The following is a 26,508-nucleotide window of genomic DNA, read 5'->3' as shown; positions in this document are numbered from 1 at the left end:
GACAGTCACTCACATATATACCTGTTAATTTCTGGCACGATCAATTAACGAGTTAAGTTATTATCGGGTAAGAACCCAATGAGACATCGTTTGTCAGATCCATACATTAGACAAAACAATTTCTTGCATAACTTGTTAACCTGACATGAAATAACACGATTCATAAAGAAATTGGATCATTATCGGGTCATCTGTTTAGAACTCGTTAAGATAACAAGTATGACACGAAAACGACAAACACAATCTGTTTTCCGGACCAACTCATTTAGTCTAACAAGTTATTGATAGGTCGTGAGACTTGTATCAGCTGACAACCAGACACATAGTTCAACTTGTGATTAATTAATGGAAGATACACCATTTAGCTAGTTAATGCAGAATTAGTGAAGTCTAAGAAGCCTATAGGGGCAGATATGTACAAAGATATTCTAGCTTGTTGATTGGACTTTGGACCCCTCGTAGGTGTACCCAATGCTGTAAGCCTATAACCTGGCTTTTTAATTATTTGACTTGGACATGTTACAATCTTGTCACGTAGAAATCCCACGACACGAACGTGACAACCACCAACCTAACCAACCCGAATAATCAAACCAAATGAAAGAGCCATTGTGCTTTTAATCCTCCCCTACTTATCCTAATTCTTAACCATCTCTGCCTTCACACGCACGGTATGTTTTCTCTCTTGTGTTTGCCGCCGGATCCGTATTTTCTCTCAGCTTCTTGCGCTTGTCTGTTCCTATGCTTTGAATCGCTTCCGAACACGGCGGGCTATACGATGTTCTTACAGCTAAACCCGCGTTTTGTTTTTGTGTCCAGAGCAATGCGGCTAGAGGCCGCCATGGTAGGAGGGGAACAGCTTTCATCTGATCAGCAAGGCGCAGGAGTATTACGGAGTTTCACAACGGCGATCCTCTAGTGCTCTACCTATTTTGTAGTTGATGTATGGACATACGAAAGACCGGAGAGTTAGGGGAAGAATGTTTAGAAAGTGGTTCAAGAGAAAGCATAAGAGAGCTGAATCCTATCAACTGAGTCAAGTTTCAGGTTTTGTTTCTTCTAACTATGGATTTGATACCGACTTCCTTCTTATTCGCGTTCTTATTCTTCTTCTGTCCACAGAGTAAGTTCAATCCGGACTGAAGTTTACTGAATTTTTCTCCAGATGGGGGCGAAGATGAAAGCGCAGATTACTTGGATGATATTCTCTTTCAGTCCATAGAGATGGATCCATGCACTTCAACTAGTGAGTTGAGGTAATTTTTTTCGATTTATGGAAGAAAGAAAGCAACAGGAAAGTGTATGATCTTATAGTACTTCGTCTGATAACCATTTTCGTATGTTTTAGAATCTTTGTGGGAACTTGGAATGTTGCTGGAAGGTCTCCCAGAGGGAGCTTGGCAGTAGATTTGGATGAGTGGTTGAATCTTAAGGACGCGGCAGACATGTATGTTCTCGGGTATGTTATATAAACTTGGAACTCAACATTACATATAGTGTTCATATTTTCTTGATTTTTTTTCTGACTAATATGAGAAAGTCGCATGGATATCACAACTCGGATATTTCGCTTGCAGATTTCAGGAGATCGTACCTTTGAAGACCCGAAATGTGATAGGAGTGGAAGACCCAACCGAAGCAAGAAACTGGAACCTGCTGATAGGGAAAACTCTCAACGAAAAATTCGGATGCCCTTGGTCGACGCCCATTGTTCATCCAATTTCTAGTGAGAACTACAATTATGTGCAACTTTCTGAACTCGAACCTGAAATCACGAGGGAGCAATCAAGAACCCTACAAGAAAAGCCAAATAGTGTGAGTAAGTACAAGCTAATTGCAAGCAAGAAGATGGTTGGAGTCTTCATTAGTGTATGGATGAAAAGTGAATTGGTCAGAAAATATAACATTTCAAATGTTAAAGTTTGTTCCGTGGCCTGTGGCATCATGGGTTATTTGGGAAACAAAGGTTCGGTTTCAGTTAGCATGACAATCGAGAGAACTAGTTTTTGCTTTGTTGTTGCCCATTTAGCTTCTGGAGAGAAGAAAGGAGATGAAGGTAGAAGGAATCATCAAGTCGCAGAGATTTTTAAGCGAACGGCTTTCCCTCGATCCTCTTCAGACGACGATATTCCTCATCCTCTCACCATCTTAGGACACGAGTACGTGTTCCTCCCAGTAGAAATGTAGCAGTAAAATTTTCCCGTTATTCGTTATTCAACCCAATAATTACAAGAGTTCCTAAAACTGACAATGATAGGACAGCTTTGACAACTAGTAGTATGCTTTAACGTAACCAAAACTCAATACTCACAGAAGTCTGTCAAAATTTAACCAGATTTTAAAACCAATAAGGTATCTGGATGACCCAATTAACTGAATGAGTCAAAATTATCAAAGAATGGAAGAAGTCATCCTTAACGGCTAATTTTTCTGTTGTGAAACAGTCGGATTTTCTGGTTCGGGGATCTCAACTATAGGCTATACTTGGAGGACAATTCAGCCAGGCAGATGATAAAGAAACTAGACTGGACAGCGTTGCAAGAATTTGATCAACTTCGTAGGGAACGAGAATATGGTGGGGTATTTCAGGGTTGGAAGGAGGGAGCTTTAGAATTTGCACCTACCTATAAGTATTCTTCATCAAATTGCAATCGCTATTCAGGTGGGCTTCCAGGCAGATCAGGAGAGAAGCAAAGGACTCCAGCATGGTAAGAACCACCGGAATCAGTTGTCTACCCCCCCATAGGCCTCCCATGAGCCTTGATCAACAAATACCTTAACTTTCTTCTGTTACATAAAAACTAAAGACGTAATTTAATTATGGTGGCAGGTGTGATAGAATTCTGTGGTATGGAAAAGGGGTGACACAGCTCTCTTATTTCCGTAGTGAAAGTAAGTTCTCAGACCATCGGCCCGTCTCTGCCCTATTCTCAACACAGGTAGACGTAGAACAGTCTACTAATCCAAGAATGGTTTCAATGCATACCATTCTTCCCGCCATACAAACTCCTAAAGAAATTGTAAGTTCTCTCTAACAAGGTCAAGTTCAGTAAACTATATGTCATGTTCAATTTGAGTTTTGTAAGAAGATAAAGCTTTTTGTTGTTGGAATAATGAGAAGAAATTTATCAATGCAGATGCAGAGCAACAGTGATGAAGAGGCCAGTTCTACATTTTTATCATTGATCGTAAAGGATTTCGAAGAATCACCAACACAAAATGGAAGTTGTATAGAACAAATAGATGACAGTGGTTGCAGCTAGCATTTGGCAAGTGTGTTGTTGGATGCATGCTCTCCAATGTAGTGTAGTAAGCAATTATCTATGATATAGTTATAGTCGTTTAATTTCAATTGTTTAAATTCAGCAGCATGGAACCTTAAAAAACTCAGAGGCAAACTGTGGTCATTGCTAAATTGCATATAGATTCTACAATTTCTCATTTGCAGTACATTACATGTTAGGTACAACGAACATATAAAGTGTAGTTATGTGAAGTAGATTACTTACAAAAAATTAATTTGCCTCACTTGACTGAATTAATCCACCCAGGACGTCCACGTTGTCAAAATGACAACTGGGACACACGCATCTGCTCTGCAACGTCTCACCAATGGTAGCACAGATCTGTTCCAATTCTGAACTCTGCTTGTTTCCCGTCAAAGGCAAAACTTATGTAGGTCATGCTCACAAATATGGTATTTATGACATACTAGACCTTAAAATCCAGCATAGCAAATTAAATTCTAGACTTCATGACTAAAACAGGCATTCACTTCGGAAGAAAGCTGTCCAAGAAGCTTGTACAAATAGCCCTTGTGGATAGGGTTTCATTCAATTATGGCAGTTTTCAAACGATGAAACATTCAAACGGCCTACGAAGTGCATTTGACTATTCTCATAATCATTTATAAGCATTGGGACTGCTTTAAAATCATTCACCTATGATCAATAAATAATTGCCATATCGGATGCCTAGTTTTCTTTGCATTCAAATTTTCTCGATGGTCCGGAGGAAAAATATATTTTTTGCTTAAGCATTGAATAATTTCAGTAACCAATGCATTCTTGAAAAGGATATCTTGTCAAATCATGCACTTCTTTCGTTGCCTTGAACGTCTCCTCCATCAAGAACACCTTCCTTTCACAATCACTCAGCGCCTGCTGGACCTGCAGAGGCAGAAGTGCCATACAATCCAATTACTTAAGCTAAGCTTCTAGCAAACCGTAAAGACCCATTCGTAATGTTTCCAAGACCGATTTCTTCACCTGCTTTTGAGTGTTCTGTTCAGCTTTGTATTCTTCTTCCGCTTTGGCTGTCTGAGACACCACACCAGCAAGCATATCCTCAAGTTCTCTTAAATCACCTTCAGTAACCTCCTCCTCTCCTAGCTTGGGATCTTCTTCTGAAACAAAAATTGCAATTTTATTTTAGTTGCTACCCACACTACATTAGGAATCATTTTGTTCCTCTTATGAGAAATATTAATTTTGAAGATTAAAAGAGAGACGGACGAGTTTGGTCCATAACAAATAGAAGATTCAACAAATTGAATTATGTCAAGAGATCAATTCTACAGGTTAATGGCAAAACGTACGTAGGCCATCACCTTCTGCACTTCCACAGTACTCTTCCTCATGAATATGGCCAGCAATTGACTCTTGGAACTTTCTACATTCACAGATGTTAACAAGTACAGTAGTAATTTAGTAACTGCCAGGAAGGCACTAATCGCTTTTGAAATATGACTCGCATCAATCACGTGAAAGTAGACTTTAAACGGGGCACATAAATATGTCGAGTATTCCAAATTATCTGTGAACTTGTTACAAACTGCAGCTTGGTCGCGGTCGATCAAGTTGTATAAAATGTCAGTATTGATCAAAGCAAAATTCGGTAATATGCCTGTCAAGAATACGAAAATGTCTTCTCTTCTCCTTTAAGATATGCATTAAATGGAGCATACAAGTACAATATTTTGCTATTGAAATGAGGCTAACCTTATCTTAGCGTTAATCTCAAACATTTCGCTTATAAACTCGTCCCTGCGTAAACAATTATGGAAAATAGGAAGGTAAGCAATTGGAATATTTCGAAAAGAAAAACAGATGTGAAAAATAGAAGTAAAAACAATTGAGATGAAAATTTCATACCTCGAAGCAGCTTCTTTGTTCTTTTGCAAGATCCAACAAAAACAATGTAAAATTAGGATAAGTAATCAAAGATTATAGCTGAGAAAATTACAAGAAACTGAAACTTCAATACCTTAAGAGCTTCTACTTCAGATCCGACGGCGGAAATCTCGTCTTGCGTATGAGAAATCCTCAACTGAATTTGAAAATCCGATCGGAACCTAATCAAATTAAGAACAAAATCACTCAATCCAAACAATGCGCAAAAATAACAAACAAACCTCCAGCGTTTGAACCGTTGCTTCGTTCATCGCCAATTCGACTTCGTAGCCTTTGACCTCTTGCTCGGCGGTTTCCTTGGTGCGCTTGGCTTCTTCGAGCTCCGCATTTGCAATTTCCAGCTCGGAACCGAGCTCTTCGATTCGCTTCCTCAGACTTACCACTCTTCGCTCTGCATTTCTCAAATCATGCACATGCAAAGTCCTTTAGCTGAATTTTGAAAATCAAAGAAATCGGAACTCTATTTGTTCGTTTCCAGGTGAAAATTGATTTTTCAAATTTTCCCTTTCCTCCACATTTTCTCAGGAACCAAACAGAGTGGCGAATGCAGAACGGGAAAAGGTGTGCAGGTAAGGACTGTACCTCCGTGCGACTTTTCGGATGCGAAATCGTGAATTAAGTTCAGAAGCTGCTTCCGAGCGTCGCTTCCCGCCATGACTTGTGTGCTTCTTTTTCGCGCTTCTTCTGCAAATATATAGTGCTCAACCAGTCTCAGACCATCACACGCGACCGCGGATGGTCTCACTTATATGCGAGATCATAAATTCATATTTGTTTTTTTAAGCCCAAGACTAGGCCCACTTCCCTTTTTAATTTTTGATGGGTGAGGCCCAAAAAGGCCCACTACCAACACTTGGAAAAAGAAGGTCGTATTCAATTTTCAACAAAGGTGGTATTTGCTCGTGTATCTGAAGTTTTGTGCTTCGAAGTTGTCGCTCAAGTTATTAATATTGTTTGCTAAACTACCCTTGTGTTTGAATTTCTCACAAAATATTTTCTATATTAAGATTGAGTTAATAAAGAAATTTTTGGCAAGTGAAATTGAATATAGATGGGGAGGAAAATTATTTTCATTATAGCTTTCTTGGTCCTAAAAATACCAAAGCTCATGGGGCCTCCAAGCCGAAATAATTAGGAGTTAAATGCGTTTTTTCGGTGGCTTGAATATTGATGCGAGCGTGTGCCAATTCGTTGCCCATATCGGCTGAATGAATAACGTGAATATGGTGAAATGCGCTGCTAAATTTTGAATTGAGCGACATCAGACGAATAAGGAATACTCTTCACCTTGGGTTTTATAACTTGAAGATAATGTTATACAAATCGCTATGAAGTTTATGAATCATTTGCACCAGGTTCGGTAGCCTAGATTCAATTGGTGAGAATGTAGGCTTGTCGAATCGATATCAAGCTGTATGAACAAAAATACTCAAAGAAGATGATTGTCTTTATTGTAAAAGTGGTTCGAACGTTTGCGTACCGAACTCTAAAGATGACTTGAGAGTGACTAAACATAGACTCACTCTTCACAAAAAAGCTGATAAAGAAACATCTTTCAGCGAAAAAATCGAAGACTCTTTACCGGCTGAGACTTAAGATAAATAGGCAACCAAAGACTTAGGAAAATGCCTTTCCATCCAATCGGTCATTTTCATGGTTACTTTAGAAAACCTCGTCTATTTAGTCGGCTGTCAACTCAACCACGTTTATCCAATCGAAATTCGTGCTCATGGTTAGTGAAGCAATTAGTCTTCACATAAAGTGTGAGAGATGTCTGTCGAGCATACCGTTGATTTATTAATTATTGATGTTTAGTTATTTGTAAACAAGTAGTGGAAGTCCTATTCTTTAGGAATCCATATGGATTGCTACAAATTAGGAGTATCTCGTTTATTTGTTTATTTATTTTAATAAACGACTATTATCTACTAAGAGGAGGCGTGGGAATAATCTCACAATGAGTTAACAATAATGTGGTTAAAACTCGCCTTTAACGAAAATCGAACTTAAAACCTCTCACTTACAAGTGAAGAGGAATATCACTAGACCGTAGTACTAAAAACTTAGGTTCGATTCTCGCCAAATGCGAATTTGAACTACATTATTGTTGGCTCATTGTGAGGCTGAGCCTACCTCCTCCCCTTAGTGTAGATAATAACGACTGTTGAAAAAAAAAAATATTATAGTCTTGTTTTCAACACCCTTCCGCGTAGACTAAATTAGACCACCTATCCGTAATCCACAGAAGTCACTTATAGTCTCATTTAAATTAGTCCTTCAGCACATCAAACATGGTATTATAATCCTAGCTAATCCAATCCTAGCTAAGGAAGTGATACAAACAGGAATCTAAGTTGGAGTTAACACAACATGTTCACGTGTTTAATCTTGACTATTTAATAAGAGGATTAGAGAGGAAAAAAAATTGAAGGGAGAGAATCATATTCCATTGAAGTAAACATGGAGTTAATGTTATTAACTTATTCGAGATGCATTATTAAAAGATAGATTAATTGGTGGCGCACAATGATGCTAAACTGAGTGTCTTGTATGTCTTGAAACTTTTTTAGTTCGTCTCCCACTATAAGATACCAAATTATACTTTTAACAATAATCCAATGGAAATTTTTAATCCCTGAGTTGAGTCCTTGTAGATACGTTAACTTTTGTATAAACTTTGCTTTATACACACACACACACACACTAGAACCATAGAATAACATTTGCCTTTGTAAATGTGGATTCGAATATGCTAAATTTTGCAAATTCACATCTTATTATTCTCAATGTCACTCCTCACATGAAAAAAATAAAATGTTTTAAATTCCACTTAAAAAAAGCAATGAACAATACATATTTCGTATTAAATTGAATTGAATATGAGACCGACATATTGTCTTTTATAATCTCTTTTGTTGGATCGAGACTCCATAAGACTAATTTGGACTCAATTCCAATTTTCTTCCGTCTGAATAACAACAAAATGTGACACTACATGCATTAAGTACTATGTTCCACCAACTTGAACAAATAATTTCCAGACTTTTCTATCCAAATCACTTTATAAATTGTTGGATTATTTGTCAGTGTGCACTATAAGCCAACTACCAATAAAGCAGGAGACGGATGCTATCCAGTGGCCATTATAAACAAGCAGGCCAGCAGGTTTATTTTTGCGTTACTAATTACTACTGCTTGTCATCATCTCCGAGAGAGACTCAGAAAAAAATGAGTAGTGTAGAGAAGAGTAGTAATGGAGAAAAGAAGAAGAAGAAAAACGGGTCGATACGCTCCATTTTCGCGCATGCAGATGGAGTGGACATGTTGTTGATGACTCTAGGGTTGCTCGGAGCCATTTTTGATGGATTGACCTCGCGGTTGCTTGCCGTTCTCGCTAGCAGGTTGTTTAACCTTATGGGGAGAGCGGACAAACATGGAGCCTCAGATTTCGACGCACATATTTTGCACCGTTATATCAATAAGGTCTCTCTCTCTCTCTCTCTCTCTCTCTCCTCACACATGCATAAACACAAACACTGAAAAACCAGTACTGAAATTCCAATATCAAGTTTGTAACGTTGGTTTCTGATCTCAATGGCCTCATGCAGGACGGAATACTCGCTTTCGTTTACTTAGCTTTGGCGTCGTGGGTTGCTTGTTTCTTAGGTAATCAATCCGAGCGATCCAATGTTAAGCGTCAAACGAGTCTTATGGTTTTTGTTTTATTTTGAATAATTTTTTGTGTAATTGTGATTGTTTTAGAGGGTTATTGTTGGACAAGAACAGGGGAGAGACAAACTGCAAGAATGAGAAGTAGGTATTTGAAAGCAGTGTTAAGGCAAGATGTAGGTTACTTTGATTTGCATGTAACAAGCACATCCGAGGTCATCACAAGCATCTCAAACGACATTCAGGTCATCCAAGATGTGCTTGGTGAAAAGGTTTGATCCTACAAATCTATTTTCTAAATTCTAATTATATACAATCACAAAGTCAGAAATTCATGTTAGCATGGTCACACTTCATACTAAAATGGACATAATATATATGGACAACTATCTATAAATGAAATCGTTCATATATAGAGTAATGCTAAGGAGATCAAATTTGGAGATAAAATTTGTTAATTAAATGATGCGTCACTAATATAAATAAGCACATTTATCAACACTTAAGTAATAAATAAATCATTAACATTCCATGTCCTTTAGTTCTAAAAAATTTAGTCTCCTTAGTATTAAATTGTCGTTGTTTGGTGCACCTAGGTATCAAATTCAAAGGTGAGTGACCATGCATTTATTCTTCTTTATATGTGGACAACTATATCAAGACTTGAAAATAAAACATTAAAAGCATATCCATTTATTCTTCATTCTTGATATCAAATTCAATAGTGAGTGATCATGCATTTCATATCTCATGGTGAGCAAGAGAACATTTTTGTAACAACATTAGACATGAGAGAATTTGAAGTTTTTTTGTGCTAATTTGGATACAAGAAATCTTTTTCTCTTCTTCATTGAATGATATAATAGAGGGAAATGAAAAATTAACCAAAATAATAGTCTGCAAGCAAAGGTTAAAAATTGTACATAGGCAAGAAACAGAGAATATGATCAACTAATATTATTAGATAAATATAGTTTCGAATCTTTGATGTAAAAAATTAAAGGCTTTGTATTTGTTGAATTGAAATTAATTGGACCAACCAATACAATTACAAATTCAAGTTTACGTCCTGTCTAGAGAATTACACACGCACGCACACAGTATATGAAATTGGTAGAGTCCAAAGTCCAATTTCTAAAATATGAATGACCAGGTGCCAGATTTTTTAAGCAAAGTGTCAACATTCATCGCGGGTTACATGGTGGCATTTGTACTGCTGTGGGAACTGGCTATGGTGGGACTCCCTTTCGCATTGCTTCTGGTTGTCCCAGGTTGGATTTGCGGAAGAACTTTAACCGGATTAACGAGGAAGAGAAGAGAAGAGAAGATTAAGGCCGGGACAATAGCCGAGCAGGCAGTATCTTCCATTAGAACTGTTTATGCATTCGTTGGAGAGAACAAGACTATAGCACAATTTTGTACAGCTCTGCACGGGACGACAAAGCTGGGGTTAAAGAAGGTTTGGTTAAAGGCTTTGCTATTGGCAGCTCCGGCATTGCTTTCTCCATTTGGGCTGTCATGTCCTACTCCGGTAGCAGAATGGTTATTTACCACGGTGCCTTAGGTGGGACCGTTTTCGCAGTCGGCTTCTCGATCGTCAACGGCGGATTGTAAGCAAATTTCTCCTCAATTTATGATGATAATATGAATCATTTCATGTGGCTTACTAATAGACAGGGCCAGAGTTGTAGAATCAGTTTGGTTTAGGAGTCTCGGCCAACTGAATAGACGGGGACTCTCCCAAGTCTGTGGCTTACTAATTATCTCAAGTCTTAGTCGACAAAGAGTATTTAATTCTTTCGCCTAAAGAGGTCACTTCATTAGCCTTCTCGGCGAAGTGAGGTATCATTTTTAGAGCTCAACAGACAAACAGCGGAACCATTTTCAAACTTCACAATGATGTATAACCTTATCTTCAGGTTATAGAAGTCAGGCCAAAATTGTTTCTTCCTCGGTTGAAGTCGCTCAATTCAGAAGTCAACAACGCATTTCACCACAAGCCACCAAAGGACGTAGTTAGCTTCTAGTTATTTCCACCTACACGTCAAGAAGTCTGTGTAATTTTTAGAATCAACAGAACTATTTTATGTTATGTAACGAATTTTTCGAAGTAGGAACATGTATTAAGTAAGAACAACTACAAATGACCTATCAGGTGATTTAACGTACAGCGATAATTTTTCAGTATTCACATTGAGCATACCTGTTTCCCAAACCCCCCACCCACCCTCCTCTTCCCACACAACAAAATTATGATGTAGAGAATAAATTCTAACCGGTTTTTTGTACATACTAATTTGTTTTTGGTGAACAGAGCAATGGGAGCTGCACTATCCAACCTGAAGTACATTGCTGAAGCATGCTCAGCTGGTGAGAGAATAATGGAGGCCATAAAACTAGTCCCCAACATCGATTCAGACAACATGGGAGGCAAAGTTTTAGAAAATATTTCAGGAGAAGTAGAGTTTAAGGGTGTCAAATTTGCCTATCCATCAAGGCCAGATAGCATCATCCTCAACAAATTTTGCCTCACCATACCAGCAGGAAAGACTGTTGCCTTGGTAGGTTCGAGTGGCTCGGGAAAATCCACAGTGATATCTTTGCTGCAAAGATTATATGACCCACTTGAGGGAGAGGTTGTTCTGGATGGAATTGCCATTAATGAGTTGCGGCTCAAGTGGCTTAGGTCACAAATGGCAGTAGTGAGCCAAGAGCCTTCTCTTTTCTCAACCAGCATTAAGGAGAACGTACTTTTTGGGAAGGAGGAGGAGGATGGTGGAATAGAGGAAGTGATTGAGGCTGCCAAAGCTAGCAATGCCCATGATTTCATATGTCAACTGCCTCAAGGATACGATACTCAGGTAAATTAACATTCCCTACTAGAAATTAAAACAACGTGAAATTGCACAAATCACTCATTTGAGGGAGAGAAATTTGGGGTCTGCACAACTGGATCATCGTGACCGTCTTACTACACACACAAAACACCCTAGTCGCTGCAATTTGGTCTTCCACTCTTCCACTCTTCCCCACGTCCAACTGCACACACAAAACACCGTGTGATATGTAGATGTTACTCTTGTGATGGAAAAACTCTTGACCATACTTCATATGTATGTTTCTTATCAATCCAAACCGAACCATGTATCCAAATTTGTTTAGTTTTCGCACGTTCGAGGGTGATTAAAAATAGTTTTTAAGGCATTGAAGCCTGTCAGATTCTTGAATTAGGCTCAAAATGATATATTTGCTCCTGGAATTTAGACTGAAAGTTTAATTTGGACTGCAATTGATAAAAATATAACTACAAAGGACATTACTTATCAAAGTTTTTCCTGAATGAGTGACATTGATGTATAATCGACATAATTTACCCCTAAAACAACTATTTACACTAGTTATATACTCATAAAGACTTACAATCACGTTATAGTAAATTGGTAAAAATTCAAAAGATATGAACTGCAGGTTGGTGAGAGAGGCATGCAACTCTCAGGCGGACAGAAGCAGAGAATAGCCATTGCAAGAGCAGTAATAAAGAAACCCAGAATCCTCCTTCTCGACGAAGCCACCAGCGCATTGGACTTGGAATCCGAAAGGCTCGTCCAAGAGGCCCTCCACAAGGCAGCTGTGGGCAGAACAACCATAGTCATCGCGCACCGCTTGTCCACAATCCGAAACGCTGACATTATTGCAGTCATGCAAACCGGTAATGTCATAGAAATTGGCTCACACGAAGAGCTGGTTCAAAGCCAAAACAGCCTCTACTCCTCATTTGTCCGTCTCCAACAAACGATAAAAAATCCAGAAGAATGCACCGCAAGTATGTCCCTTCACTGCAACAGTACTAGTACTAGTCTTTTATTATTGGCTGATCAACCGGACTCGAGTCCCAGGGTCGCTGCATTTGACAGTACTAGTAGTGCCCGAGAATGTCCAAACAGCACGACTAACCAGTCCAAACACACTTCGTCGTTTTGGAGATTGCTGCCGATTTGTCAGCCAGAGTGGAAGCAAGCAGTTTTGGGGTGTTTGAGTGCGGTTCTGTTCGGAGCAGTCCAACCGGTGTACGGATTCATCCAAGGCGCCACGGTGTCTCTGTTTTTCGCGACGGATTATGACGAGGTTAAAGAGAGAATAAGAACCCTTGCGTTAATATTTTTTGGACTGTCCGTTTTTACAATGGGGATTAATATCGTCGAGCATTACAATTTTGCATACGTGGGGGAGTGCTTGACTAATCGGATTAAAGGGAGGTTGCTTTCCAGGATACTCACTTTTGAAGTCGGATGGTTTGAGGAGGATCAAAATTCTAGTGGTGCCATTTGCTCTAGACTGGCCAAAGATGCTGAAATGGTACGTAATAACGTAACATACTATATTGTTCGACAAATATTTATTAACAACTTTTCTTAAAAAATGATCATTTTTTTCCGTCGTGTCTCTTTTTACGCTTCTCATCTTGTTTTTAGCTCTATAAATGAATAATTCTAAAGAAAATTAAGAGACTAAAAAATATAATGCAACCCGAAATTAGAATGCGAAAATTACCATTCTTTCCCTTTAGCTCAATTTTATATAATAATGCACATACATTATCTATGTTCTGTTGATATTAGCAAAATATCAATAGAATATAAACTGCGTATCACCAATCTTTGCATACAAAAGAATACTTTCATTACCCCAATCTATCAGAAATTTTATCCGTTGGTTATTTGCTTTTAACTATGATATCTATAAGTTGAAAATGCATTGGTAATATATTGCTAGGTTTTGTTGGTGATACTGGTAATAACACATTATCAACAACCTATCCACAATTCGTTCTTCGCTAAAAAAAATAGAAATAAAAAAATGTGTTAGTTCTGTAGAAAGATTAATCTGTAGAATAACCATAGTTTGGCAATTGGCAGGTGGGATCTTTAGTGGGTGACAGAGTGGGCTTTCTTGTACAAACATTCGCAGGCGTAGCCATAGCATGGGCAATGGGTCTAATAATCGCGTGGAAGCTTGCAATCGTCATAATAGCCGTACAACCAATAGTGATTGCGAGCTTTTATGCAAAGCGAGTGCTACTCAAAACGACCTCCACCAAAGCCGTCGAAGCCCAAGAGGAAAGCTCCAAGCTTGCGGCCGAAGCAGTCGCCAACCACCGCACCATCACAGCCTTCTCCGCCCAAAACAAAATTCTCAAGATGTTGCAAAAGACGCGAGTGGGCCCACGTAGAGAGAACATCAAATGGTCATGGTACGCAGGCATTGGGCTAGGGTTTGCGCAGAGCATCACCCTCCTCAATTGGGGCTTGAGCTTTCTGTGGGGTGGCATGCTCATCTCTAACGGCCACATCACATCAAGAGCAGCGTTTCAAACCATCGCCATTTTGGTAAGTGCTAATTTCTTTTGGGTCAAAAAATAGTATAAGTAGCAGGCCTTAATTTTTCGTACAATAATATATTTACACTAAGTGGTTTGAAAGATAATTAGTTGTGTACTAATCACTTACGAGATTTTAACATAAAATCACTCACTTACAATGGTAGAGAAACACTAGATCATAATACTGAATAACACTAGTAGGCAGCAATTAATTTTTTTTTTTTTTTCATTAGCTTAGATTAAAGTTAAATGGTAATTCTTTCATCATTTGTAGTAATAATGAAAGTTTTGTTTCGCATCATATTGAATAATAATTTTGCAGTAAAGAAGTTATAGTATTAGTAGTAGGCTAAGACATTACAAAATGTGTGTCACCTTTGTTTTCTTTTTAAAGGGGAAAATGTTAAGTTTTTGAAAAGTATAATAAACGGTTTACTTGCGACATATACTAACAACGGGCTCGTGTGAAGTGCTTAAAAAGAATTAAAAGTGTTTTTTGTGAAAATGTTTTTGAAAACATTTTAACTGGTGTTTCTTGCATGAAACATTTTAAGTACATTTGAAATTCAAAAACATTTTCTAACGCTTTCAGTCATTTTAAAAACACTTTCAAACAAATTAAAATATGATGATTTCTTTACAATTCTGAGGAGTTGTGACCAAAACCTCTTATCCTATTTAGGTAACAACTGGCCGAACTATTGCCGATGCTGGAAGTATGACGTCGGACCTTGCCATTGGTTTGTACGCAATCGGTTCGATTTTCAGTGTTCTGGACCGGACGACAAAAATTGAGCCCCAAGTTCCTGAGAACTCCCAAGTGGAAAAGATAAGGGGCATGATCCAATTTTGTCATGTTTATTTTGCATACCCAACTAGGCCGAGTGTGATGATCTTGCAAGACTTCTCGTTCAAAATTGAAGCAGAAAAATCTACGGCCTTGGTGGGTCAAAGTGGATCAGGTATAAGTACTTTATCTTATGCCAAAAAATATTTTTAATATTTGGAATCAATTAAATTACCTTTTTTTTATGTTTAGTTTTAGATGAAAGTTAACAATTAAATTACTTTTTTTTTCCTATTTAGTTTTCCTCTTCAACTGATCGCTCTGTTTTGCGTTTATGTCTTTCTACTCTCTTTAATATTTCTTTTTAGTGCACCCCTCATTATTAATATGGCTTAATTGGAATAATAATTTTCGTAGAGATAAGGTAATTGGAAGATAGTTCATGTTGTAAAAAAAAAAACTAGGATTTAAGTTCTTGTGGTAAAGTCTGTTAGGATTTATGCCCAAAATTAAAATTTTCAGTCAACTTTCTGTTAGTTACTAGCATGTGAGCCAGCCCCACGTGTTAACAATTAACAGAGATGTCCGTTTTAGCGTAATATGTGTATGGAGAGTTCTGTTTTATCCTAATATGTGCAGCTCACATGCTAATAATTAACAGAAAATTTACGAGATTTTCAATCTTAGGCATAAATCATAACAGACTTTACCACAGGCTTAAATCCTATTTTTTTCACCACAGCACTTATCTTCCAACTACCATATTACCACGAAAACTATTAATCCAATTAGGCCTAATAATATTATAGATATAAGGTATGTCAAAAGAGGAATATATTTGTTCCATTTTCAAATTTAAAAGTTTTGTGACCCAAGCAAAACTTCCTGCAGGTAAATCGACCATCATTGGATTAATCGAGAGATTCTACGATCCAATCAAAGGTGTATTGGAAATGGACGGTCGAGATTTAAGGTCATACAACCTTAGATCATTGAGGAAACATATTGCATTGGTAAGCCAAGAGCCAATGTTATTCGCCGGAACCATAAAAGACAACATTGCATATGGATCGTCCAACAATAACGTCGACGAGGCGGAGATCGTGGAGGCGGCCAAAGCAGCCAACGCTCATGATTTCATCAGCGGGTTAAAGGACGGATACGACACGTCGTGCGGGGACAAAGGAGTGCAGCTATCAGGGGGACAAAAGCAACGGATAGCAATAGCCCGGGCAGTACTAAGAAATCCAGCGGTGTTGCTATTGGACGAGGCCACCAGCGCGCTCGACAGCCAATCAGAGAAGGTGGTGCAGGAGGCGCTCGAGAGGCTGAGGGCGGGGAGGACTAGCGTCGTGGTGGCGCACAGATTGAGTACCGTACAGAAGTGCGAAGTCATAGTTGTGCTGGAAAAGGGGAAGGTGGTGGAGAAGGGGTCCCACTCTTCTCTGCTGGCTAAGGGGCCCGCGGGGGCTTATCACTGCTTGGTCAACCTCCCGACGACGGAACCATAGCTGACTAGCTGCCAAAAGCTTATTAGTTGGTGTGGTTACTTGAGTTTTGTGTGCTTTCAACAAAAAAAAAAAAAAAAAAAAAAAACCATGAGTTTGTGCAATCTTGGATTGGTACACTTATCAAAATTTGAGACTAATAAATTGTTGTAGTGCAGGTTAATTATACTAAATGTATATAAAAAGAAATCAATTGTTTTTTTATTATAAATAAATAAATTGTAGAGAAAACAAGAGAAATTACAATAAAGTTTGTTCTTAAAAACTTATCACTTTAGTCTTCATTACTAGTTTCTTAATTTTTTCAAACAATAGAAAATTTCATTAAATATAGGTTTTGGGGTGTTTGAGTGCGGTTTTGTTCGGAGCAATTCAACCGGTGTTTGGATTCATCCAGGGGGGCATGTTGTCTGTGTTTTTTGTGACGGATTATGACGAGGTTAAAGAGAATAAGAACCTTTGTGTTAATTTTTTTTGGACTGTCCGATTTTACAATGGAGATTAATACCGTCGAGCATTACAATTTTGCGTACGTGGGGGAGTGCTTGACTAATCGGATTAGAGGGAGGTTGCTTTCCAAGATACTCACTTTTGAAGTCAGATGGTTTGAGGAGGATCACAATTCTACTGGTGCCGTTTGCTCTAGGCTGACCAAAGACGTGTTGGAAATTATATATTGTAATATATAATTTTAATAATTGAATAAAAAATATTGTTAACCAATTTCTTGGAAAGGTTATGTTGTTTAGGTGTATTCCTTGATAAGTGATGTATACTTATAGATGAAAAGTTACATCTCTTTAATAAGTAGAAATTGGATTCTATTTAAACCCATGAAACGATTGGTATTAAAGATAGAAAAAATTAGAGTTAATTTTTACTCTTGAGAAATAGGGTTTCCCCACTTTGTTTCTCTCATGTTTCGTGAGTCAAATTTCGAGTCGTGTCTTGAGAGTATGGAATATATAAAGTTCGTCAGAGTCCGAAGATTGAAGTGCTTTGCCTTCGGATTATAGATTGTTGAATCTTGGGAGATGGACGCCTACCGAACTACAAGCACAAGAGTAGGGGCGAAATTCTATCTTTAGGACATTGCATTTATGCAAGCCTCAATCTCCAAGTTTGTCAGTTATTCTAACTTTCTCTCTAGTTGTTTATATTAATCTTATATATAATTGATGTTGTGAATTTCTTTATGATTATTAGCATTGAAATTATATTGTTATTTTTCATATTTTCTAATATTGCTCCAAAAAGACGCTGAAATGGTAGGTAATAACATAACATAGTAAACTGTTTCATAAATATTTTTGACAATTTTATGAAAAAATGATCATGCTTTGATGATTGGCAGGTGAGATCTTTAGTGATTGCGATATTCACAAGCGTAGCCCTAGCATGGACATTGGGTCTAATAATCGCATGGAAGCTTGCAATCGTCATAATAGCCGTACAACCACTAGTGATTGCGAGCTTTTATGCAAAGCGAGTCCTGCTCAAAACGACCTCCACCAGAGCCGTGGAAGCCCAAGAGGAAAGCTCCAAGCTTGCGGCCGAAGCAGTTGCCAATCACTGGACCATCACTGCTTTCTCCGCCCAAAACAGAATTCTCAAGATGCTGGAAAAGACACGAGTGGGCCCGCGTAGAGAGAACATCAATCGATCATGGTACACAAGCATTGGGTTAGGGTTTGCCCATAGCATCATCGACCTCAACTGGGGCATGAGCTTTTTGTGGGGTGGCATGCTCGTCTCTAACGGCCACGTCGCATCAAGGGCAGTGTTTCATACCATCCTCATTTTAGTAAATGTTAATACCACTAGATTATAATACTAAACGGTACTAGTAGGCGGCATTTTTGAACAAAAATATGATGGTTTATTTACAATTCTAAAGACCTAATTTCCTCTTTCAGGTGACGACCGGTCGAACCATTGCCGATGCTGGAAGTATGACGTTGGACCTTGCCATTGGTTTGTATGAAATCGGTTCGATATTTAGTATTCTGGACAGGGCCACAAAAATTGAGCCCCAAGTTCCTGAGAACTCCCAAGTGGAAAAGATAAGGAGCATGATCCAATTTTGTCATGTTTATTTTGCATACCCAACTAGGCCGAATGTGATAATCTTCCAAGACTTCTCATTCAAAATTGAAGCAGAAAAATCTACGGCGTTGGTGGGTCAAAGTGGATCAGGTAAGTACTTTATCTTATGCCAAAAATTATTTTGTTTATTAGGAATCAATTAAATTACCTTTTTATGTTTAGTTTTAGATCGAAGGTTGGCAATTAAATTTACCTTTTTCTATTTAGTTTTCCTCTTCAACTCATTATATTTTCGCTTTCATGTCTTTTCCCTCTCTTTAATATTTATTTTTAATACACCCATGTCCTTGATAATATTATAGATATAAGGTATGTTAAACAAGAAATTTTTTTTTTTTAATTTCCATTAAATGTTTTGTGACTTAAACAAAACTTCCTACAGGTAAATCGACCATCATTGGATTAATCGAGAGATTCTACGATCCAATCAAAGGTTTACTGGAAATGGACGGTCGAGATTTGAGATCATACAACCTTAGGTCATTGAGGAGACAGATTGCATTGGTCAGCCAGGAGCCAACGCTATTTGCCGGAACCATAAAAGACAACCTTGCATACGGATCTTCCGACGATAAGGTCGACGAGATGGAGATCGTGGAGGCGGCAAAGGCGGCCAACGCTCACGATTTCATCAGCGGGTTAAGGGACGGATACAACACGTCGTGAGGGGACAAAGGAGTGCAGCTATCCGGGGGACAAAAGCAACGGATAGCAAAAGCCCGAGCAGTACTAAGAAATCCAACGGTATTGCTGTTGGATGAGGCTACCAGCGCGCTCGACTGCCAATCAGAGAAGGTGGTGCAAGAGGCGCTCGAGAGACTGAGGGTGGGGAGGACTAGCGTGGTGGCGGCGCACATATTGAGTACCATACAGAAGTGCAATGCTGAAGGGGTCCCATTCTTCTCTGCTGGCCAAGGGGCCCGCAGGGTCTTATTACTGCTTGGTCAACATCCCCAAGACTGCGGAAGCCTAGCTGACTAGCTACCAAAAAGCTTATTAGTTGGTGTGGTTACATGAGTTTTGTGTGCTTTCAACAAAAGAAAACCATGAGTTTGTGCAATATTGGATTGGTGTATTGATCACAAGTTGTGATTAAATTGTTGTAGTGCAGGCCAATCATAATAAACATGTATAAAAAGGAATAAATTGTTATGTAACTATAGGAGAAATTGTAGAAAAAGCAAGAGAAATTACAATAAAGTGTGCTCTAATAAACTTGTCACTTTACTTTTCATTACTAATAGGAGTGTTTTTCTTTATTTTTCGAAACAAAAAGAAATTTCATTAAATATACAAATCGAATGTTGACATCATTCACTAGAATATTAAAGAGCCAGTTTGGCTCATATTTTTCCATCTTTGAAGTTCTCCATGCTCGTATACATGTTTCGAGGAATGAAAAAAGGGTATTGAAAAGTTCATACAAAGTACATCTTCTAGGCCTCGATTGGTATTGGAATAAATAAGCCTATATATATTCAAAGGTTTGTTGAAAGAACAAATGAAAAATTGTGCTTCAGGCGAAGTTGAACCACATTATTATGGCGAGCCAATTGTAAGGTTTAGCCCTCTCCTCTACCCCCTTAGTATAGATACAATCGTTTATTCGAAGAAAAAAATGAATTACCCATTACGGAAACTTAAACCACTCTAACCCACCCCACCCTGTCCCTCCCTTCCATATGAGAGAATTAAGTGTGTTTATTCATTACAACAATCCGATTAGTTTATATATGCAATTGCATGGAATATCCATGGTGAAATTGAAGCTTTCACATACAGTGGCGAAGTTGATGAAAGGCCCGGTGAAATTAAAGCTCACAAAGAACGAAGAAAGTTTATTTCCAAAGAAAGCGGGAGACAAAATCGATGCATGCACTGTCTAAAGAAGAGGTGAATGACTTTGTCAAGTGTTTGGCGTACAAGTAAAGTTGCCTACAAGCCAAATAAATGCTTCTTTTTTGGTGTGTTAGGTATTGATATGCTCTGTGTTTTTTCCGTATTAAGACACTGTCTCAAGCTTAAAGGACACCCACCCGGTCACCCCACACTTATTTCATTACAAATTCATGTACCGCACTTTCGATAAGGATCGTGAATTCCAAATGCGATCAATCTTTCTTCAATTGTTCATCTTGTCTGTCAATCTTTGAGTCCATGATTTTAACTGATATGACAGAATGAATGAATGAATGCAATCTGGATGAAATGAACTCTCCATGCAATGCTGATGTGGAATCCAACAATTCGAACCAAAGGTCTTCAATTATTTGATGACCAACCGACTCTCCTTAACCTCAATTAGTTCTGCGTGAAATTTTGACTACAAAAAGGAGATAATTATTAGGAATGTGGCTTCAGTGGCGCCTTTGGATATCACATATATATGTTCCCCATTCTTATGCAGAAGTGTTCTTAATTTTTACGATTTTTTTTTTTTTAATTTTTTCTTAAATCTGGCATTGGCAAGGGCCAGATGATTATGCGAGCAGAACTATACATTAGGGGCTAAGTCATCGAACTACTACAACAGCTTACTTTCCCAGCACAGAGCGATTAGAGGGAACTTCAGCCCCCGATAAACTTAATGCCCTTGGTCCCTAGCTCCCTAGACACCCATATCTACTAAAACTTATTAGCCAAGAAGAGAAAAGTACAATGAGGGCACATGTAGGATGTAGACAAAGACTCATGTATATGAAACAATAGTCACACATGAACAACCAATCTACTCATGTATATGAAACAATAGTCACACATGAACAACCAATCTCTATTAAAAAAAAAAGTATAAACTGTTTAGGGTTTAAGAGTTTAAAAGTGTTTTCCTTTGCACAGAAGCCATGATTTCATTTCAATATCCTTTCAGTTTTATACAATGTCCCCAAAAAAACCCGGTGCAGTACTACTATTTATTAATTATTAGTTATGGATATAATGGATATATGTGCTTCTACTGAAGATTTGTGTATGAATCTTTAGATGTGCTAGCTTGATTTGAGAATCAATTAATCACCACTTAATCTCTTTGTCTCTATGTGTCTATGTGACTAGATTACCACCTACGAGAAATGTACAATATACAAGCACTCATATAGAGTGAACTTAGTGACCTAGCTACAAAAACTTAAATGATAGCGGGAGAGAACTTGCCCTACAACAAGAGTGACGACACAATTTATATATCGCAGTTACATAAAGTTTTTAATTTTCATGTAGTGCATGAAGGTGAGAGATAGTGGGTTGAGTGTGTGATAAGGAGAAATAGAGACCGATATGTGCCTGCAGTAAAGCTGCTGCATGATCATGTTGGACGGTTGATGGATGTTGGCACATAACTGTCCTATATACTATTTCTATCCACTTTTGATGGTTTATACTAACAGAAATGTAGAAAGGGTGGTGCATATTTAACAACAAGCATATAATTTCAAAAGTTAGCCAACGAATGAAATTAGAATTCAGATGGACAAAAGTATCGGGCCAAGGCGCCAAAGTTTAAGCCTTTGAGGGGATTAATGGGTGCAACAATACCATATATTTGGTCCAACTCACAGCTCAACAGGGCTGTCTTAACTTTGTTTACTTAATAATTTACTAATTCATTGGATTATTGGTGAAGTTGATGATACAGATCATTAACAAAATTATGATCATCAAATGTTTGACAATAATGTAACTTTCAGCCTCTCATCAGTATGACAATAACAACAATAAAAATTGTTAGAGGATTGATAAACCATCTGCTTCTCTGCCACTCACACAAAAACAAGAACAATTTGAGTGAGTTAGGCAATCATGGAAGTAAATGATGATAGGGTTTCCTAGTCATCAAAACTTGCATTAATTAAAAAATAAAACTCCAACTATCAATTTCAGTCTTCATATTCCTTGATGTGAAGTGTTTGTAATTTGGTTGGCAAATTAAGGTGGGTATTTTTCATTCATAGGACATGTTGATTCCTTGGTGTAGTTGAATTTCTAAGGGACTAATTATGATAAAGTCACTTGTTTTCAATTTTATTTGGGTGTTGTAATTAACATTCGACAAATGTCATTTGTGCTCTTTCTGTAAAAAAAAAAAAAAAAAAAAAAAAAAAGAAAACAACAACAACAACTCCATTAAGTAGTCTAGTTTTACTCTTTCTCTGAAGCCTTAACCATTAAGAGATATAAAGCATGTTCCATTTCCTCCATGCATGTCCGGATGTCCCTTTTTGACCTCCTGAACGGAACCAAATAAATGAAAGTTGGAGAAATGGAAGAACTGTTTAAATAGTAATAGCTGCCATATATGGCGCCTAGGGCAACTGGTGGTGATTGGTAATGGTGGGGATGTTAAAGAGGTAGTACTTGGATGACTTAAGAAGTAGTTGCTTTTTCTTTAATCGTGAGGAAAAAATAATTTGCTTTGTTTCTAAATCTGCTGAAAGATTCTGCAGATAAATTGATGATGAGGGAGCTGTTCTTCCGAATTGGGGTGTGAAAAAAACAAATCAATGGTGGAGCCTTAGATGTATGGAGTTGTGGACCCTTCGGGTCCTCTGCTGCAATAATAGTAATGTCCCCTTCTATAGTTCTATGGGTAGCATCAGCCATCTGCAAACCCTATTAACCACTTTAGCTGAATCATATTGAAGTGAAGCACCTCCTTCACTTTTCTTTATTGTGTAGTTTACTGGCTTGGGATGCCGAAGACGCCCACAAGTTTACAGAGGCCTGGCATGCACCACTAGCTAGCTACTTTATCTCATTCACGCTACTTCACGTGTGTTGGAGCATGTGTTACCGTTGAGCAATCAAGTGAAAAGTCTGATATGGTATCAAATCACTTAACAATAGTAAAAAGCTGTAGATCTTTAAGCCCTTGTGCAATACTTGTGAGAGTCATGTTGTCAAACCCTTCTTGTAAGCACACTAACGCATTAACAAAACAAATTAGAAGGAATGTATAGCTCCAAGCAAATTAAAATTGATCATGTCTACCAGGGTGGACACAATCAAGTAGCACTGGACCGGAGTGTGCCCCTTGCTTTTATCGTGCTGTCATTGAGGACCAAAATCATAAGCATTTACAACCAAATATGTGTACATATGTGTGTGTGTGTGTGTGTCTGTGTGTCTGTGTGTATATATATAATTTTTTTTTTTAAGCTCTTGTTCAGGAGTTGGAAAAATGGCAGCATCGATGCGCACAATACAACAGACGGTTATAAATACATTGATCTGTGCATAGAATCTATGCAACTGCAAAAGTGTAAATACATAACTTTTGTTTTCTTTTTATAAAAGTGATTTAAAAGAAGGGAGAATAGAAGATGAGACTGTTCGACTGTATGAGTTCTTTACAGCAACTTAAAAAGCACCAATGAATTGACAAGAACATGAATACAAGACTCATCAAAGCAAAAATTAGGATACATTTAGCAACTTAAAACTAATATTCATGTAATCAAATTTTGCACGCAATATGTTTTAAGTTCAGATTGTCTGCAAAAAGTTAAAATAAGTTTAGCCATTAATTCCCAATAAAGATGAATTTGATCCCACTCTTAATTTCTAAGTAAGTATACAAATCATGTTCATAATTATAAACAACCACTTTTACTGGAACATTGGGTGGTTGAGATTGAAGACAGTTAATATACATATGACTGATGTTGTCTTGAAATTAAAAGAATTAAGATATTTCAAATGGGGAATCCAATATTATGGGTGTTTTAAATCTTATTCTCTTCAAATTTGCCTTTATTCCCACTTTTAAATGCAAAATATATTCACCCATATTGAAGTATAACACAAAACGTACGAGAACGAATTGTTTCCAGTTGGTGATTTGTCCTGGTCCAAATATAATCTTTTTCCAATTGGAAAAAAAATATTCTCTGCTATATTTACTTTTAGTGATTTTGGAACTTTTCTTGTACATACACAACTGAAAGCTATATTGATACTCAAATGTTATAGGTAAGAAACGTGGTCGTCCGCTGTTTTCCTCAAATATGTAGGTAGGGAGATTCTTATATGTAATTAGGTATATATATTAATGCCACTTAATATATTTTAGTACGTGACGAGTGAAATAGAGATACCAATTTTTAGATTGAGCATGACATCTAAGTTAATTTTTCTTCTCAATTATAACATAACTATAATGTTACACGATGAGGGAAATTCTTACATGTAATTAGATTTATCCGTCTTATCTCACTCATTATGTAACTAACTACACTTAATCCGGTTAAAGATCAAGGAGGGTAATATATAATCCGATTACATACACCTAAGTTTTTCTCTTCGAGTGTAAGACATATCTCGATTTTAACCAACACTACAAGAAAAAGCGGCAACAAATTAAAAGTTGGTATCAAGGGACCTCGAATGATAAGAGATGAACCGCGCGCATCAATCACATTCATGGATCGATCCCACCAGTTAGTTGATATATATGTATGTTGAGAGTGAATCTTACATCGGAAAAAGAATTGATCTCGCATGTGTTTATAAGAAATTAGTCATTCCCTGTATTGCTAATTGGTTTTATGATGAAACCCCACCTTTTTTCATATATGGTATTAGAGTCATATCGTCTCATATGTGATGCTCAACGGCACACGTACTTTACATTATCTGATTTGTATTGTTCACATGGTAGACTTAAAAATTTACCACATATATGAGCTTGTGTTGAAAGTGAATACCACTTCAGAAAAAGAAAATATTTTATACGTGTTTATAAGAGATTGAATTACTTATCGTATTGTCATTAATTTTACGATGGATTCTTTAGTATGTTGTAATTGAAAAGCATAAACTATTGCATGAACTTTCCTACGGAGTACATACATGACCAGTCACTTTGCATCATGGGAAAAAGTTCAATATATTGGTGATGAAAATTGAAAAACTGAAGTTGGTGGATTAAAAAGACAAAGAGAAGAGGAGAGGGGGCCCGGTGGGGCGCGTGGCGTTTATGGGGTAAAGGACCAAATTGACAAGCGAAAGAAAAACAAATGACATGGAGTTGAACCCGAAAGATGTGACTAATGACAACATGATTAAGTGTTAGTTTCTGATAGCAATATGAGTTTGTCAATGAAGAGTATGTCCATGCCAACTGTCTGCCGGCCAATTGGTAATGTGATTAGGATGCTACTTTCTTATCTTTTCAAGCATGCAATTTGACGAAGAAATCGAACACAACATCTCAAGTGCATGTGTTAATATTGCAAAACATTATATTACATATAATCGTTTTCTTCTTTTGTATATGGTCTCATAACTACACCATTAGTCACCTAAATTAAGCATCTCCTCAAACTATTCCATCAATATAACCAATTTAGTTGTACATAGTGTAATCTTCAAATATTGTCCAACTTAATCAGATGAACCGTTTACTTTGTTTTAGATTTGTACAAAATAATTTTTAATTGGTCAGGTTTATTAGTTTAGAGAAGACCGTGGATAATTAGACATATCACATCAAACTAAAACGTCACTACGTGCGTTTCTAATGCTTCAACAAGAAAAATACAAATTAAAATAAAACGACAATGGTATTATAGTAGTATGTAATCAGTGTCAACCCCCTTTATTTGGCTTCAAGCATTCAACATATAACGGGGGATGGAATTCTTATTCTGGACCCGAAAAAAAAAAAAAAAGAACTCTTACTTTATACATTATACTTCAAAGTTCAAACGTATTTCTTTATATGTTTAACTTGAACATAAAGCCATATGCAAGTACGTCATATGTACTACTTTACTTGAAATCCTGGATCTCTACTCTTCCTAACAGACAGGGAGAACCCTACCATGTTCCATAAATTCGTATAAGAGATGAGCGAAAGGAAGTTGAGGA

At 37.5% G+C, this 26,508-nt stretch overlaps 3 protein-coding genes, 1 long non-coding RNA gene and 1 pseudogene across 6 annotated transcripts; 3 read left to right on the top strand and 2 right to left on the bottom strand.

Annotated features, from left to right (window-relative positions):
• Positions 1-513: 513 nt before the first annotated feature.
• LOC125467943 (type I inositol polyphosphate 5-phosphatase 4-like) lies at positions 514-3,352 on the top strand. 3 transcript variants are annotated; one of them, XM_048577900.1, is made up of 8 exons: positions 514-671; positions 820-1,047; positions 1,166-1,256; positions 1,349-1,459; positions 1,578-2,159; positions 2,445-2,708; positions 2,831-3,020; positions 3,138-3,352. In XM_048577900.1, exons 2-8 carry the CDS (start codon positions 942-944, stop codon positions 3,261-3,263), a joined length of 1,470 nt encoding a protein of 489 aa, XP_048433857.1. In that variant the 5' UTR covers positions 514-671; positions 820-941; the 3' UTR covers positions 3,264-3,352. The 3 variants fall into 3 exon arrangements, with proteins under 3 accessions (XP_048433857.1, XP_048433858.1, XP_048433859.1); XM_048577901.1 differs by having other exon boundaries at positions 667-731; XM_048577902.1 differs by lacking the exon at positions 514-671 and having other exon boundaries at positions 746-1,047; positions 1,123-1,256.
• Positions 3,353-3,553: 201 nt separating this feature from the next.
• On the bottom strand, positions 3,554-4,668 carry LOC125474345. The gene is made up of 3 exons (XR_007255887.1): positions 4,610-4,668; positions 4,269-4,405; positions 3,554-4,169 (listed from the first exon to the last, which is right to left on the bottom strand). It is a non-coding gene; the product is annotated as an uncharacterized LOC125474345 (long non-coding RNA).
• Positions 4,669-4,981: 313 nt separating this feature from the next.
• On the bottom strand, positions 4,982-5,883 carry LOC103928502 (MAR-binding filament-like protein 1). The gene is made up of 5 exons (XM_009337549.2): positions 5,775-5,883; positions 5,414-5,583; positions 5,266-5,328; positions 5,154-5,173; positions 4,982-5,045 (listed from the first exon to the last, which is right to left on the bottom strand). Exons 1-5 carry the CDS (start codon positions 5,845-5,847, stop codon positions 4,982-4,984), a joined length of 390 nt encoding a protein of 129 aa, XP_009335824.2. The 5' UTR covers positions 5,848-5,883.
• A 2,435-nt stretch (positions 5,884-8,318) lies between these two features.
• On the top strand, positions 8,319-16,777 carry LOC125474344 (ABC transporter B family member 15-like). The gene is given in 10 exon segments (XM_048577899.1): positions 8,319-8,675; positions 8,801-8,858; positions 8,955-9,133; positions 10,015-10,309; positions 10,312-10,471; positions 11,176-11,722; positions 12,330-13,217; positions 13,778-14,248; positions 14,924-15,203; positions 15,920-16,777. Coding segments are annotated over 10 exon segments (3,855 nt in total). The 3' UTR covers positions 16,540-16,777.
• On the top strand, positions 16,627-19,800 carry LOC125474200 (annotated as a pseudogene).
• The last annotated feature ends 6,708 nt before the right edge of the window (positions 19,801-26,508 follow it).

Source organism: the organism of the source record quoted next, unplaced genomic scaffold (assembly GCF_019419815.1).
Source record: "Pyrus x bretschneideri cultivar Hongxiangsu unplaced genomic scaffold, Pyrus_bretschneideri_v1 Contig12, whole genome shotgun sequence".
Lineage (NCBI taxonomy): Eukaryota > Viridiplantae > Streptophyta > Magnoliopsida > Rosales > Rosaceae > Pyrus > Pyrus x bretschneideri.
Note: the sequence above shows the minus strand (reverse complement) of the source record. Positions and strands in the feature narration are given on the sequence as shown.